Source organism: Leuciscus leuciscus (assembly GCF_965113295.1).
Source record: "Leuciscus leuciscus genome assembly, chromosome: 25".
Classification (NCBI taxonomy): domain Eukaryota; kingdom Metazoa; phylum Chordata; class Actinopteri; order Cypriniformes; family Leuciscidae; genus Leuciscus; species Leuciscus leuciscus.
The window spans coordinates 13,194,948-13,211,036 of NC_138724.1; the positions used below are offsets into that span (position 1 = coordinate 13,194,948).

Sequence of the window (16,089 nt, forward strand, 5' to 3'; positions counted from 1 at the left end):
TACCTTTAACTCTACTTTAATTTTAAAAACATTTTATTAGCTTCATGCATCCTTTTTTATCAACACTTGAATGTCAGTAAGTTTCATAAAGGCAACATTTTAAACAAAATAGTTGAGAAAATCAAATTTTTGTCAAAGACTACACCTTGATCAGATCCAGAACGATGATCAAAACACAGGTGGAGTAGATCGAGTCCAACACCCCCAAAGCTTCACAGTCGTTTTCTCTTCATGGGTTAGGCCTACGCTTCATTTCATTTGGAAACATTAAGCAGTTTTGATTTACAAGCTGTTTAATGTTTGATATTACATTATTTTACATTTGAGTGAGCAATCTTCTATCACTTGTTTCAGCTTCTTCTTCTCCTGTGTTTTGATCCGGAGATTCTGTACTAGAAGATGTGTCATAGCGCCCCCTACCGTATACCAGTGAAAACATGGATAGCTGGAAAATTCAGTCAATGGTGGGGAAAAGTTAAATTAAAGTAAATATGTACAGTGGACTAGCCTACACAAAAATTCAGATACGCAGAATTAGAAACATATCTGTTTTATATCAATATTTTAATCAATATTTTCCAACAAAGTTTCATAAGACTGTATATGAAAAACGATGTAAAAAAAAAAGTATATTTAATAGGCTACTCGATCAAAAGAGTTAACACAACTACAAGCCAAGTATACTTTGAATAATTCCAATTTTAAGTATATCTCGATCAAAAGATTGAGTACAAGTATAGGCCAAATATACTTGGACTTTTCTCTCAGTATAAGTCAAGTACACTTAAGTGTAATTAAGTATATTTTTGAGAAGTATATAAAATGTAGACTGAAAGTATGCTTTCTTCTTTTTAGTTGAAAAGAAGTATTCTAATGGAACACTTGAATAAACTTATTTTCCATGCTTATTTTATTTACTCTATAAGCTATTCCACCCGAAAGTTTGTTACTATATAAAGCTGAACATGTTAGTTTATAAGACGGTGTGTAATATTATGTTTTTTTAAAAGTATTTAATAAGCTACTCAATCAAAATAGAAAACACAAGTACAAGCCAAGAATACTTAGAATACTTAATTATACTTTTAAGTATATCTCGATCAACAAGTATAGGCCAAATATACTTAGACTTTTCTGTCAGTATAAGTCAAGTATACTTAAGTGCAATTTGAAGTATATTTCTGAGAAGTATATAAAAAGTAGACTGAAAGTATACTTTCTTATTTTTAGTTTAAAAGAAGTATACTAATAGAACACTTGAATAAACTTCTTTTTCGTAAGGGTCTCTATACCCCTTAAGCTTACCCTACCCATAACTTATCCCTAAAATCAGAGGGAAATGATAGGTGAATAACACTGATGTAGAAGCACCTAACCCTGGTTGTAAGCAGAAACTTGACATAGACTGTAAACTTGTCCCTCAAATCTGATTGGTTGATTGGAATGTTGTTCCAGGATCAACAAAGATGTTGCACAGGTTCAGCAGACAAGTCCAGGTGAAATTTTTCAGGGTGGTAGATGGATATCATGAATAAAAAGCTTTGTTTAAAGGATGAAATTCTTGAAAACATTACCAAGTAGTTTGCTATAATCTTTGAAGAAGTTTGTTCAAATGTTATAAATATTTGAAACAAATCAAATGTCTGCCAAATCAAATCTTGTGCATATAATGCAGAATCATACACTTAAAACAGGAAGTGAAATCATAGTGAAGACCCCTGCCGTCCTCTTGAGTCAGTCAGTTAAGGTTGTAAAAAGTCATGTGATGCGGCTCCCAAAAAAAACATGATATTTATGAATTAATACTGTATGGTAAATGGACTGCATTTATATAGAGCTTTCACAGACCTATGGCCACCAAAGCGCTTTACATAGCCTCACATTTACCCATTCAAACACCGACGGCGGTGTCAGCCAAGCAAGCAGCTCGCTGGGGTTAGGTGTCTTGCTCATGCACTTGGTCAGGTGGAACCGGGGATTGAACCACCAACCTTCCGGTTTGTAGACAACCTACATGAACCACTAAGCCAATGCCACCCACAATATAGTATATATTATAATTCATCATGACATTTGTAAAAAAAAAAAAAAAAGAAGTTTACAATCAGTTAATGCATTAGTTAACTTTAATAATGAGCAACTATACTTACTAAATGTATTAACCTTTGCTAATATTAGATATAAAAAATATAGTAATATTTTGTACAAGATCTGTACATTCACATGTATTTAAATTTTAAGAAAAACATTACTTTTTTACCTGATGATTGCAATACATGACATTTTAGGGTCATTCATTTCATACTGAAAATTAGGGCTGGTTATCGGCAAGGGCCTGACGATTCGATGCATATCACGATATATTGCAATACGATACATATCACGATATATTGCAATACGATACATATGGCGATATATTGCAATACTTTAAATAGAAAAATTAAAAATTAAAAAAATAATAGAGCTGAAAATACAACTTGCTGTGTACCAGCTGAGGTATTCTGTTATGTGTATCTTCCATTCCAAATTATTAGCAAAGCTTTGCATTGCAGTGAACTGTACAGTGAACACACTGAAATGAATGAAGTGCATATTGTCACTGAACACTTTTAACTAAAAATGAAGTTGTCACAAAATTTATAAAACTGAAATTTCTTCTGTTGAAAATTAAACTTATTGTGACAAATGTGGGTAACCAAACAGTTGCTGGTCCCCTTTGACTTCCATATATTTTCCTACTATGGAAGCCACATTCTTCAAAACATATTATTTTGTGTTCCGCAAAAGAAAGAAATGAATACAGGTTTGGAACAATGTTTGAGAGTAAATAAGAAAAGAATTTTCATTTTTGGTTAAACTATCCCTTTAAGGACAAGCGGCATTATGTTTACTGTCATTTTAAGATCGGCATGCATCTAATATACACGCATATGACACGCACCCGATTTTCTTAGGGGTATTAACATGCCTAAGACTTTTGCACAGTACTGTAGTTTAAACAAATATGTATAAAAAGAATGCATTTCTAAGAGTTTGTTTTAAACTATATTTTAAAAACCTTTTTCAGGTCTCCGAATGGTCCGGGCCTCACATCGTGGCCTGAATTTGGAGCTGAAGCTGAGTATCTCAGCATTGGACTGGAACAGAAACCTGGAAAGGACCTGAAGGGAAAACACTTTAATTTCATGACTCAAACCCTTCCACGGTTAATAAATAAGCGAATGGAAGGCAAGTTATCAAAGTCAGCATTGTTTCAAAATTGGCTAAGGCTCACTGTATAATAGGCTATTAAGAATGGTTGCACATTTGTTTTTGACAGGACCTGTAGCACATACCAAATTAGGATCTCTAAGAGGTTCCTTCATGACTGCGAAGGGCAAGGAAACAGTTGTCAATAGCTATCTAGGTGTACCATTTGCAAAGCCACCTGTGGGATCCCTGAGACTGGCTCCACCACTACCTGCAGAACCATGGCAAGGAGTGAGAGATGCAACCAAACAGCCACCAATGTGAGATTAAAGCAAAATTGCATTGCAATTAAATTGTCAGGCATTTTCATTTGGAAACAATCACACTTTGCTTTTTTCTTTATCCCAGGTGTTTACAGGCAAGGGAGATGCTTATAGACTTAATGGCTAATGTGTCTATAAGTTTGGAGATCCCTGAGGTATCAGAGGACTGTCTTTACCTCAACATTTACACTCCTTCTAAACCTGTAGACAACACCAAGTTACCTGTAAGTGTTTGGTCTGAATTTAATTGAGCCTTCCTCTATTTGTATGCATAAAAATGTATGTTGGTTAATGTTTTTTTTCTTTTTTAATACATGATGTGCAATAGGTCATGGTTTGGATTCATGGCGGAGGTTTTTCTGCGGCCTCTGCGTCCATGTTTGACGGACATGTTTTGGCTGCTTATCAAGATGTAGTTGTAGTCTTGATCCAGTACAGACTTGGCCTACTTGGATTTTTCAGGTAAAAACATCTACAGCTTCTCAACATTCTAAGTTATTTGCTAAAAAAATATTCTTTCAATTGTTCCATTGTTTCTTCAACTTTGAGCACTTTTGGCCCTGTGGATTTTTAGAAAATAAAGTCACATATCATATACTCTCATGTTCACTAAGATTGTCCAACGTTGTATATGCATGCATTACATTAATGTTGTTTCTATCACATCTCAAAGGATGATTTGTGTTTAATATCATTCTGAGGTAGACAATTCATTTTAAAACGACCAACTCATTTGCCTTAAGAGGCTAATTTCACTGCTGTCTGTTGCTGGGATCTGTGGCCGCATAGCTCCCGTTCCAATTGGGCTATAAGCAGCCAATCATCGAGGTAGTTGAGTATGCAGATTCCCGCCTTTCCCGTGTTTATTGGAATGCCACCCCCTTGAACACGAATCTCAAGAATGGTCTGTGGTGGGGGGCTATCTGGGTACGAAAGTAGGTGTCTTTCAGATCCACTGAAATAAACCAATTCCTGGGGCGAATTTGCGCGAGGATTCGTTTAATAGTTAACGTTCTGAAAGGCCGTCTCATGAGGGCGCGATTCAGACATCTCAGATCAAGGATAGGCCTGAGGCCGCCATCCTTCTTGGGGACGAAGAAGTAGAACTGGCAACAAAAACATTGTTTCCAGTGCCCTGAACTGAGGAAGACGGGCATGCTTTGGGGGTCCTCTCCGCTTTTGGCTGGGGCTGGACGGGTGCTGAAGCTGGCCTAGGTCACTTCTGAGTCGACTGGGCCATCTTGAATAGACTGGAGGCAGTAGAGGAGCTGGCTTTTTTGGGGAAGAAGTGACGCATAGCCTGTGATGACTTATGGGCCGCAATGTAGTGCTCCACAAAGCCGTCTACCGCGGAGTCAAACAGGCCCGACGGGAGAGTCGAAAAGAGTTGTCCTGTCAGCGTCTTAAATCTGAGATTAAGCCATAAGTGGCCATCCAGCAGTAGAGATGGCATTTGTAGTGCACAGTGCCAAGTACTGTGTATTGTGCAGCTTCTTAAACAGTGCGGAGTCAACGTGGCCGTCAGCGGCGAATACTCTGGAGGTGAGCGCTGACGTGGTTCTGCAGGGCTTGGAGGGGTGACTAGCTACAGCCCACTCTTAGTAGCCCATAGCTACTAGCTTAGTAGCCCACTCTTAGTAGACCATAGCTACTAGCTACAGCCCACTCTTCGCACTCAGAGGTGGCCAGAGACATTGAGTTTAACTCTTGGACCCGCCAAACGAGACCATGCCACTCCCACCAGATGAGAGGCGTTGATCCTCGCGGGTGAAGAGTAAAGGGGACTCTTCGGGGGAGAGTGAGGCACGCGGGTGCTGGGCCAACGTGAGCTCGCTTCTGTATCGCTGCTCAACTCTTTCGCCTTGGCTCGAGAGGGGAAGGAGATGAGGGAGCGGCCGGTTCGCTGAAGAGCGTGATCCCAGGCAGGAGACACACTCTGGATGCTCATCTAGAGGTGAACCCTGAACAAGTCGCATTCATGGCGCGACATTTGCCTCAACATCGCTGTGAAATTTGCTCTTAAATTTGCTCTTTTATCAATCGCCGGATGGCCACAGGATGCCACAGGAGGAGAGATCGCTGAATCAGCTTGCTTGCAGAGCACCATTCAATCAGCTTGAATGCAGAGCGTCATTGTTCCACTGCAAGGCTCGTTCAACGGCGAGAAGAAGCGAGGAGAGCAAGAAGAGGCTTCAGTCTTCTTCGGAGCAGCGAGAGATAATCTTCGCGCTGAAGGATTCTGACTAATGGGCAATTCTGCATGGTTTATATAGGCAGCCATCCCTGCCCCTTTCGGTGGGCTAGAATGCAATTTGTCTATGCAGTTGCACAGACGTGAACCAATCAGGCTTCAGGATTCTAAGAAAATTGAGTTTTCCCCATCAGCGTCAGCGAACTGACGCATTGCAAGTGAACTGTATCGAAAGGGAACTTAACTTTTGCACAATAATATTTAAAGTGTTTACAATTTCACTATTATAACTTTTGTGATTGTAAACGTATAACGGTTTATATTTTATGATGTCATAGTTTAAGACTGAAAGTCCAGGTTTGGGTAAACTGTATGTAAAAGGTATTTGAAAAGTAGCAAAAATAAAACATGGCATGATAAAAATATCCCAATAAATTTGTAATGGGATCTTCATTACAACAAAAAATGATAAAAATCTTTTAAAAATCTGTGAAAACTCCAGTCCGTAACTTTTTTGAGTTAAAATTTTTCCAAAATAAATGTTTGAGCAAGTACATAACCAGCCAGTGTTCAAAACTATCTGCTTGCCTTAGCTCGATTCAAAACGGTAAGCTTGTAATAATGTTTTTAATTCCAGTGGTAGTGGTGGATTTCGGCGGGACATTTGAGCATGTGTTTGCGTTATTACGTCACATCTGTACACATAAAGAAGGAGTCTCGGCTAGTAGGCTATATTGCGTGTGAGGATGTTGGAGGTGGAGATTTATAGCCTTTTCTCACAGCACTTGATATAATTAAACTTGTTAATTTGATGGCGGATCCAGAAAGGTTCAAACGACAATCACCAGTGACAACTGGAGATTCACCCTTTGTAAAACGCAAAAGACTTCGTTCGGACTTTGAAGTGGCTACGGAAAAAAAGAGACTGCCACCGGCCCATGCGAAAACAAGGATAATATCGGAAAGGCATTAAATGTAGTCACGCAATGCTGATGTTGTTAACATTAACAATTTGAGAACAAAGTATAATTTGCACGGTTTGACGTGATATGATAAGCGATCATTAGATTTAATAAGCGTGATTTACTGCAATGCTTTTTTTTCTCTTAACATTAGTCAGTTGGTCTGAACAAAAGTGGATGTTACTTACTTGTTCAGATGACATTTTCCGGTGAAAATTCTTATGTTGGTCATACTTCCAAAAAGTAGAATCTGTGATTCCGAATGACAGAATCCACACCGGCGCGGTGACTGACAGCTGCACATTCTCCTCAAAACATTGGATTTATCTGCGCTGTGCCGTGCCGAGGCACAACCCACATAAAGTTGATAATTCCGTGAATAACTGCAATTGTATGTTTCGAACAGAGTTGGCGACAAAGAGGAAAAACTGCGGACTGCAGCTTTAAAGAACCCTCTGAGATATAAAAGTGCCTGAAGTAGAAGAAACTCTGACATATAAAAACAATATTTGCATTGGAAGAATTATGGAAACCTTTCGCCCTTGTGTGAAATTAAAGATGCGTGAATTCCTATTGAAATTACTAGATTTTGCCGTGAAAATTCACGAACAACAGTAAATGTGACTGCACCTTTAGTTGTATGGAATACTTGTAGACTATTTTCCATGTTTTGAACATTATCTCTACGACCTTGTATTCGATAAATGACCATTTAGCACAGGAGATGAACATGCACCAGGAAACTATGGTCTTCTGGACCAGGTGGCTGCACTTCATTGGGTCCAGGAGAACATTCACAGCTTTGGGGGCGACCCTGGATTAGTCACCATCTTTGGAGAGTCTGCTGGAGGAGTCAGTGTGTCTTTACATGTAAGAATTTAGTTGTTGGGGTCATGCAATGATTAGGGACTTATATAGATCCTCTGAAATATGACTTTACAAATGCTTCTATATACCTGTGTTTTAAAAAGTTTCTCCACATCTTCTATAGGTTCTTTCTCCATTATCTGCAAATCTGTTTCGCTATGCTATCGCAGAGAGCGGTACGGCAGCAATGGATGCTATTATGATTCCCAACCCTCTGCCAACAGCCCAAGTACATTTCACAAATTCATTACAAATTCAAAGTTACGATTTTCATTTTCTTTCACTGTGACTTACAGATATTTAATCAAAATGTATCAACATCTTTCTGTAGTATGTGGGAAATGCATCTGGCTGTGATATTTCCAGCACAAAGAAGATCGTTGACTGTGTTATGCAGATGTCAGAAGAGGACATATTAAAGATTGCTAGGGTTTGCATTGCAACCATACATTCATCTATCCATCCTTTCACATGAAATGTTTATATTTAATTGAATTTGATAAATTCTTTTCATCTTTTACTTTCTATAAAAAAAAATTAAAAAACTTGTAAGGTCATTAAGTGATTAATATCAGTATTAATAATAATACGAATACAGATAATTTCTGTGCTAAATGTGTGTTTGCATATGTTGGGCTTATAATACAGGAACAACTAATGCTTCATTTTGGAGTGACAGTGGATGGCCAGTTCCTTCCGAAATCTGTAGAGGAGCTTCTTCAATCCCACCAGTTTAATAAAGTACCTCTGATCACTGGAGTTACTGATGATGATGGTGGCTATATATTACCTAATGTAATGGAAATGTTTCTTTTTACATTAAAGTCATAGATTATTTCCAAAATATGAAATCTCTGAATGCATGCAAGAGAACTTAATATTCAAAATCTTTTTTCCTGTAGATTCTTGGACCCCCAGGGTGGATAGATGGAATGGACAGAGAGCAGATCATGACATTTTTGCCTTTATTTTATTCTGATGTAAGACATAATTTTTTTTTTTTTTGATAGCTGCATAATTTTGAAAAGTAGCAGTAATAAGTGCATATACAAAGTGCATGGTAGAACAGTTAATTCACTCTATTAATCTATCAACTTATTTGTTTACTACATAGAAAAAAAGGAATATTATTTTGGTTAATTTTTATTTAGTTTCATTTGCCCCTATCAATAGGTGCATTTATTTGTGGCATCCCCCATGGTTTTATTCTACTGTAGGTCCACTCCTGTTTTAGTTGTGTGTTCATTTTAGGTAATGCAATCACAAAGCATTGTTTTTTTTTTAAAGTTTTTTATTATTTTTTATTACAGTTATGCAAACGTATATCCCACTGTATATTCCTATTTCTTCTAAAGATCAAAATTTTGTAAACAGACTGATCTGTTATGTTACACAATGGAAATATCAAGTTTCAGGACATGACTGAAATACTGTCTACAAAAATACATATAAATCATGGAGGATAAATGATACTGTGTTGCTTAAAATGTTAAACGGAAAATAAAAAATACTCTATTCATTTAAATATCACTTCCTTTAGCTTCAGAATCAGGCGATTGCTGAGCTTGTTTTAAATGAGTATCTGGGGCCATCCACTGACAGGATTAAAATCCGAGATGGCTTTCGAGAGATGATGGGTGACTTTTTTTTCAACATACCAGCTCGCAAAGTAGCGAATTACCACAGAGGTGAGAGTTTACTCTATTTATGCATCACTGTGCCACTGTGCACCAATTATGCCAGTTTATTTTCAGTCATTTTTCCTTAATAGATGCTGGTGCACCAGTGTACGTGTATGAATTCCAACATCCTCCCAGTATACTTCAAAAGAAAAGACCCAGTTTTGTTGGAAGTGACCATGGAGATGAAGTTTTTTTTGTTCTTGGTAACTGCTTTGGAAATGGACATATACATATGAAAGGTACAGCCTAATTTATATAAAATAGGTTTGTTAGTATTCAAGTTCTAAGTGCAGTCTCATTGTTCTCTTACGAGAGGTTCTCTCGTACTGCGTAATATCTTATGCTATGGGGAAATCTCTTTTCCGCGAGATACTGAAGCCAAAAATGATCCTTAAAGGACAAGTTCGGTATTTTACACTTAAAGCCCTGTTTACAGATCGTATCTGATGAAATAGAACGGTTAAGATTAAAATTTGGACACATGCTGCTGTCCCGAGAATTTTAGGTTTATCAAGCTCTCAACGGAAGAATCACGGGTGTGACGCGTTTGGCAAAATAGGTCCACAAAAGCTAAATAAACCTAAAATTCTCGGGACAGGAGCATGTGTCCAAATTTTAATCTTAACCGTTCTATTTCATCAGATACGATCTGTAAACAGGGCTTTAAGTGTAAAATACCGAACTTGTCCTTTAATTTTGTAATAATGTAAAACGCGTTGCGGCACCATGCAGACATAGGGGAAACAGCTCACGCGCCTATTAGCTGCTCTGCGGCAACTGCAGCAGCCTATCGAAAGGCCCCGTCGTGACATCAGCTCTAATGAGGGCGCTTCGCGCCCACTGCGTCACGTCCCGCCGAAACGGGCGTGGCCTTGGGCTATAAATATAGCTCGAGAGGCTGGTATAGCTGATTTTCATCTCTTCAGCGGAGCTCACGCATCGCTGGATCCAGAGAGAAGAAGCCGCGCCATCGAGAAAGCCTTTTCAGCGGGACGAGCCTTGCATCGAAGCCACTGGCCGAGCCGCCTTCTGCCGCCGTTCCTGCTGCGCTATCCGGCGCACTATATCCTTTACAATACTAGTGTGTGTTCGCCGCCGCGACACACACTCTCTCTCTCTAAAAGAGCTCGAGCGTCTTTCTTAAGATGTCTCGCACCTTCTGTGGCTCGTGCCGAGCCCCAGTCAGCGACGGGGACCGCCATGTCATCTGCGTTTCCTGCCTGGGTGAAGGACATGCAGAGCTCGCTCTCGCTGACGGCGGATGCCCTCACTGCGAGCTACTGCCTATGGCGACTCTGAGGACTCACCTGGCATTCTTCCACGAGACTGCACTCCCGCCCGATGCGGTACCGCGCCGTAAAAAGCGCCGTGCTCAGCGGGTCCCGGAGCCTCCTCCAACCGTTACAAGCTCGCCGGTTCGCCCGCCAGCTTCACCGCCCGCTTCACCTGAGTCTATCACTCCCGGAAAACGGCCGCCATCTGCCGCCGCTTCCGTTGTGGATGACACTGAAGAAGTGCCGATTGTAGAGGAGGACAGCTGCTCTATCCTGGCGTCGGGCAGTCAGGATTGGTCGAGCTCTGTGGATCTGAATGTAAGGGGTGCTAGGGACAGGCCAAACGGTAGGACTGTGTATTGATATGCCTGGCCCTCGAAGGCGAATCTCAAAAATCGCCTGTGACGTGACGCTATTTGAATTTGAAAATACGCGTCCTTCAGATCTATTGACACAAACCAGTCCCCTTGGCGAATTTGCGAGAGGATTTTCCTGGTCGTGAGCATTTTGAACCGTGCAGAGCCTCGGCCTCGAGTGGTCGACGGCCGCGGAGCCTGCGCACAACCGGCTGGATGGTTGTTTCCTGCTAGGAGACCGCGTTTCGCCACCTTCTAGACCCGCGCCGTTTCTTCCTGAGCTTCATGAAGAACTTGTGAAGTCCTGGTGTGCCCCCTTCTCAGCCAGGGTGCGTACCTCTGCCTCAGCAGCATTCTCCGTGGTGGACGGTGCTAAAAACAGAGGATACCATTCTCTTCCTCTGGTGGAAGAAGCGGTAGCTGCCCATCTTTGCCCGCCCTCTGCTGGACGGCGTGCAAAGACGGCGCTTCCGTCTAAAGCCTGCCGCACTACTTCAGCCATGCACAGCCGCGCTTACACCGCCGCTGGACAGGCTGCATCTGCATTGCACACAATGGCTACATTGCAGATCTTCCAAGCCAACCTTCTCCGAAAGCTGGATGAGGAAGGGCCGGAAGCTATCAGCGTGCCGGATTTAAGAAGCGCTACGGATCTTGCACTCCGCGCCAGTAAATCTGCTGCACAGGCCATAGGGCGGAACATGGCCTCTCTCACCGACGGTGTTCAAGTCTCGCTGCGGCCAGACTTCCACCAAAACTTCTTGCTTGTTCAGTTCCAGAAAATGCGACTGTTCCAGTGTATTATGCAGTAAACAAGCCGGTACCACGGCCCGCTTGCCTGCACACAAACGCCGTTTTTACGGCGACCCAGATGAATCTCTCAAAGAGTGTTTTTCCTGGTATTCCGGCCACGGCCGATGGTGTTATGCGTGTAGTCAAAATGCCCGCTGCCCAGTGCCCATTCCTACACACAGACACAGCCCGCCCCACAGGGCTCACGCACATAAAATCGACTCATGTCGGTTGTGCATTAAATGTAGTGAACGTGCCCACGATCCAGTGCCCACAAACACTACACACTGCATGTCTTTCGGTTTCTGTAAAAACGAAAAAACGCTCAGGCCGACGGTGTTTTCAGTGCAGTAAATGTGCCCGCGGTTATACGCCTACATTCACTCACAGACATGACAAGCCCCACGGGGTCCCCCCCGCTCGTTCTCCCTCAGCTATCCGCCCAAGGAGAGTCGAGCGCGGACAGGCTGCCCGCTGTGATCAGCGCGCCCCCCGCCTCAAACACTGCAGATGCGGCGTCTATGTTACAGCATACCGAAGCTCTACGGCCGCCACTATGTCACGGCCAGAGCCCAGATCTCATTCAAAGCTCCCCGGGGTATCAGAATGGGTGCTGAACATTATAGAAAGAGGCTATTCACTACAGTTCGCTCGACGCCCCCGCAGTTGCGCGGCGCAAATCGAAACCACGGTGGAAAAGGAAGTAGCACATCTACTTCGAACCGAGATTGCGAAACTGTTGAGCAAAGGGGCCATAGAGCCTTTATCTCAAACTGTTGAGCAAAGGGGCCATAGAGCCTTTATCTCAAGCTCAGAGCGAAGGGGGTCTGTACAGCAGATATTTTCTGGTACCGAAGAAAGACGGGGGTCTCAGACCCATTCTAGATCTAAGACAGCTGAACAAAGCGCTTGCAAAGCGCCGGTTCAAAATGCTCACGACCAGGAAAATCCTCTCGCAAATTCGCCAAGGGGACTGGTTTGTGTCAATAGATCTGAAGGACGAGCCAATCCAATCAGTGGATATCAAACACTTTGTCTTTCAAGACAGTATTTCTTCTGGCTCTCGCTTCAGCGAAGCGTATTGCGGACTTGCAAGCGCTCTCAGTGAGCGCGACATGTATGGAGTTTGGGCCAAATGACTCGAAAGTCATACTCAAACCGAGGCACGGGTACGTTCCTAAAACCTCAACACACCGTTCAGGTCTCAGGTGATTTCCCTGTCAGCCCTGCCGGTCTCTAACGAGGAGAAGGACGCCCGGTCAGGGCATTAAGGGCTTATGTGTCTCGCTCATCTGTCTTCACACAGACAGAGCAGCTCTTTGTCTCGTTCTACGGACGTTCTAAGGGACTAGCCGTGTCGAAACAGAGCCTATCCAGGTGGATAGTCGATGCTATAGCGCTGGCTTACGCCTCTAAGGGCCTGCAGTGCCCGTTAGGTGTTCGAGCGCACTCCACAAGAGGCATGGCCTCATCGTGGGCTTGGTCTAGTGGGATTGCCTTACAAGATATATGTATGGCGGCAGGCTGGGCCTCCCCGTCTACATTTATAAGGTTTTATAACCTAGAGGTTCCCACTTTACAGGCTAAGCTGCTTTCGGTCTGATAAATCGGTATTGTCTGCCCCGATGTTTTCGGCCCAGAATACTGAAACTGCTTGAGCAACGCTTGCTGATCAATCGTGCAGCTCTAGGGGCAGTGTGTAAGACCCATAATATTCACCAGACTAAGCCGAGTTTCGCCCTGGCTGTGTGTGAAACACTATCTATATAATTGCTCCTTATAGGATGCTATTTATTATAGGAATGATGCTATTCTAGCCCCTCTTCCTGGACTCTCTGGACTCCAGATCATATGCTATATGGGCCCCGGGCACCTGCCCTTGGGACTTTGGTACTGGATCTCAGCACGCACAGCGTTTTACACTGTGTTCCCCATAGCGTAAGATATTACGTAGTACGAGAGAACCTCTCGTAAGAGAACGTACTCGGTTACTAACGTAACCTCGGTTCTCTCTAGAGAGGGGACGAGTACTGCGTATCTTGCCGTGCCTGCAACACGCTCTGGTTCGCTCCGGCGATGAAAACCAGCTATACCAGCCTCTCGAGCTATATTTATAGCCCAAGGCCACGCCCGTTTCGGCGGGACGTGACGCAGTGGGCGCGAAGCGCCCTCATTGGAGCTGACGTCACGACGGGGCCTTTCGATAGGCTGCTGCAGTTGCCGCAGAGCAGCTAATAGGCGCGCGAGCTGTTTCGCCTATGTCTGCATGCTGCCGCAACGCGTTTTACATTATTCCAAAATTAAGGATAATTTTTGGCTTCAGTATCTCGCGGAAAAGAGATTTCCCCATAGCGTAAGATATTACGCAGTACTCGATTTAACCGGAACTATACTGTCAAAGTAATGAGATATTGGCTACTAAGTCTCTTAAATATTCTTTCTTCTTCATAATTCAGAAAAACACACAGAAGAAGAAAATGAACTTTGTAAAACTGCCATGGCTTATTGGGGAAACTTTGCCCGCACTGGGTAAGTGATCACATCAGTTATAAAACACTCCCTTCTAGGTTAAAGGTCTAGTATGCTATTTTTCTAAATCGTTGTTAAACACTTTTGATAATTGAAATCAACCCAAACAAACACACCCCTCCCTTCATTGCTCCGCCCATAAAATGCACAAACACGCAATGCAAGAGTGTCTCTTTTATCATAGCAGAAGCGAAGCAAAATAATGCTTCGCGATGACGAAGGAACGATAAGGAAGCACAAAAAAGTGAACATACAGTACACAAGAGTATATACAAGCAAGAGTTGGTTGTTAGTCGCCAGCAGCACACCAGCTCCAGACAAACAATGACACTCAAAACCAATGTTACTCGCAAATGTCAAAATGTCACTGAATGTTACTATTGATTTGTATGTCACTTAATTAATAAATGAGTTCTTTATGGACATTTACAAATAAAGGAGTATGTAGAAATGCACCGTTACAACAGTGGTCTTGATAATGACAGTGTTTTTCATTTGTGTTTTTATATTGTGGTAAAACCACTGATGATTGTTTTTATACCAATTATTTAATAAAATGTTTTTTTTTTAATTGCTTTACACTTTTATCAATTTTTCAAGTCAATGTTTTACAAAAATTTTTTTTTTTTTTTTTTTTTTTGCAAGGATTATTTTGCAATGCATATTTTCTATGGTCTAAGAGAAACAGAGAAACTAAAACAATAAGTTATATAACAGTATAGCAAGTGACAGTTTTGCATTAGAATGTCTGTATTTTTGTGTTTGTCATTGACGTCAGGTCTCCGAACGGTCCGGGCCTTACAAAGTGGCCTGAATATGGAGCTGAGGCCGAGTATCTCGGCATTGGACTGGAACAGAAACCTGGCAAAAACATTAAGGGACAACACTTTACTTTCATGACTCAAAAACTTCCACAGATTATAAAAGAGTGGAATGAAGGCAAGTTATCAATTTCAGAATACATTTTTTTTGTCATAAAACCATAATTTATTTGCTAAATGCAAGTCAAATTGGATCTTTTTTGCCTTATGCAAACTAAATTAAATCTTTATATTATATTATTATTGGTTTTCTTGACAGGACCTGTAGTGGAAACAAAATTAGGATCTCTAAGAGGTTCCTTCCTGACTGTGAAGGGCAAGGAAACTGTCATCAATAGCTATCTCGGTGTACCGTTTGCCAGGCCCCCAGTGGGGTCTCTGAGACTGGCTCGGCCCCAGCCTGCAGAGAAATGGCAAGGAGTGAGAGATGCAACCAAACAGCCACCAATGTGAGATGCCACACAACAGTATTTAAATTCAAATGTGTTTAGACATTTCCAGTATCTAATGTACTGTGGTTTCTTTAGGTGCATTCAGGACAGGCAAGTGTTAATGGTCCTTGAACTGGAGTTTCTCTCTATGGATGTGGAGATTCCTGAGGTCTCAGAGGACTGCTTGTATCTCAACATCTACACTCCAGTCAAACCTGGTGAAGAACACGCCAAGTTGCCAGTAAGTTCAACAACAGCTTTTTGGGATTGAACGTCCTCATAGAAATTGGGTCGAGAATGTTTCCACGTGTTTTCTAGGTCATGGTTTGGATTCATGGTGGAGGACTTTCTCTTGGTTCAGCTTCAGTGTACGATGGCTCTGTTCTGTCAGCGTATCAGGATGTGGTCGTGGTGCTGATTCAGTACAGATTGGGACTGCTGGGATTCTTAAGGTTGGTGCCATAAATTATTTAACAGCTGCAGATTCCCTGGATCATATGAAATGCTTAATGAAAGCGGAAAGATCATCAATTTTAATTTATTATTATTAGGTGTGAATATTTGCTCTGACAGCAATTTGATTCAAGTGTGATTCTTAAATGATGCAGTGCATAATGAAATCTGAAAATTGGTCTTTGGTACAATTCATAATATTTTAATGAAAAGTTTTTT

At 41.8% G+C, this 16,089-nt stretch overlaps 1 protein-coding gene across 4 annotated transcripts in view; it reads left to right on the plus strand.

Annotated features, from left to right (window-relative positions):
* ces2b (carboxylesterase 2b) overlaps window positions 1-16,089 on the plus strand; it is a 93,231-nt gene that overhangs the window by 16,536 nt on the left and 60,606 nt on the right. For 2 of the 4 annotated variants that reach the window (XM_082160391.1, XM_082160392.1), the window contains exons 13-17: window positions 3,068-3,228; window positions 3,320-3,509; window positions 3,598-3,736; window positions 3,841-3,974; window positions 7,382-7,535. In XM_082160391.1, coding sequence (XP_082016517.1) covers window positions 3,068-3,228; window positions 3,320-3,509; window positions 3,598-3,736; window positions 3,841-3,974; window positions 7,382-7,535 — 778 coding nt within the window. Of the gene's footprint in view, window positions 1-3,067; window positions 3,229-3,319; window positions 3,510-3,597; window positions 3,737-3,840; window positions 3,975-7,381; window positions 7,536-7,656; window positions 7,762-7,863; window positions 7,963-8,180; window positions 8,328-8,434; window positions 8,513-9,072; window positions 9,221-9,303; window positions 9,454-14,092; window positions 14,166-14,943; window positions 15,105-15,245; window positions 15,436-15,513; window positions 15,659-15,735; window positions 15,870-16,089 lie in introns of all 4 variants that reach the window. The other 2 variants (XM_082160390.1, XM_082160393.1) reach the window with 2 other exon arrangements.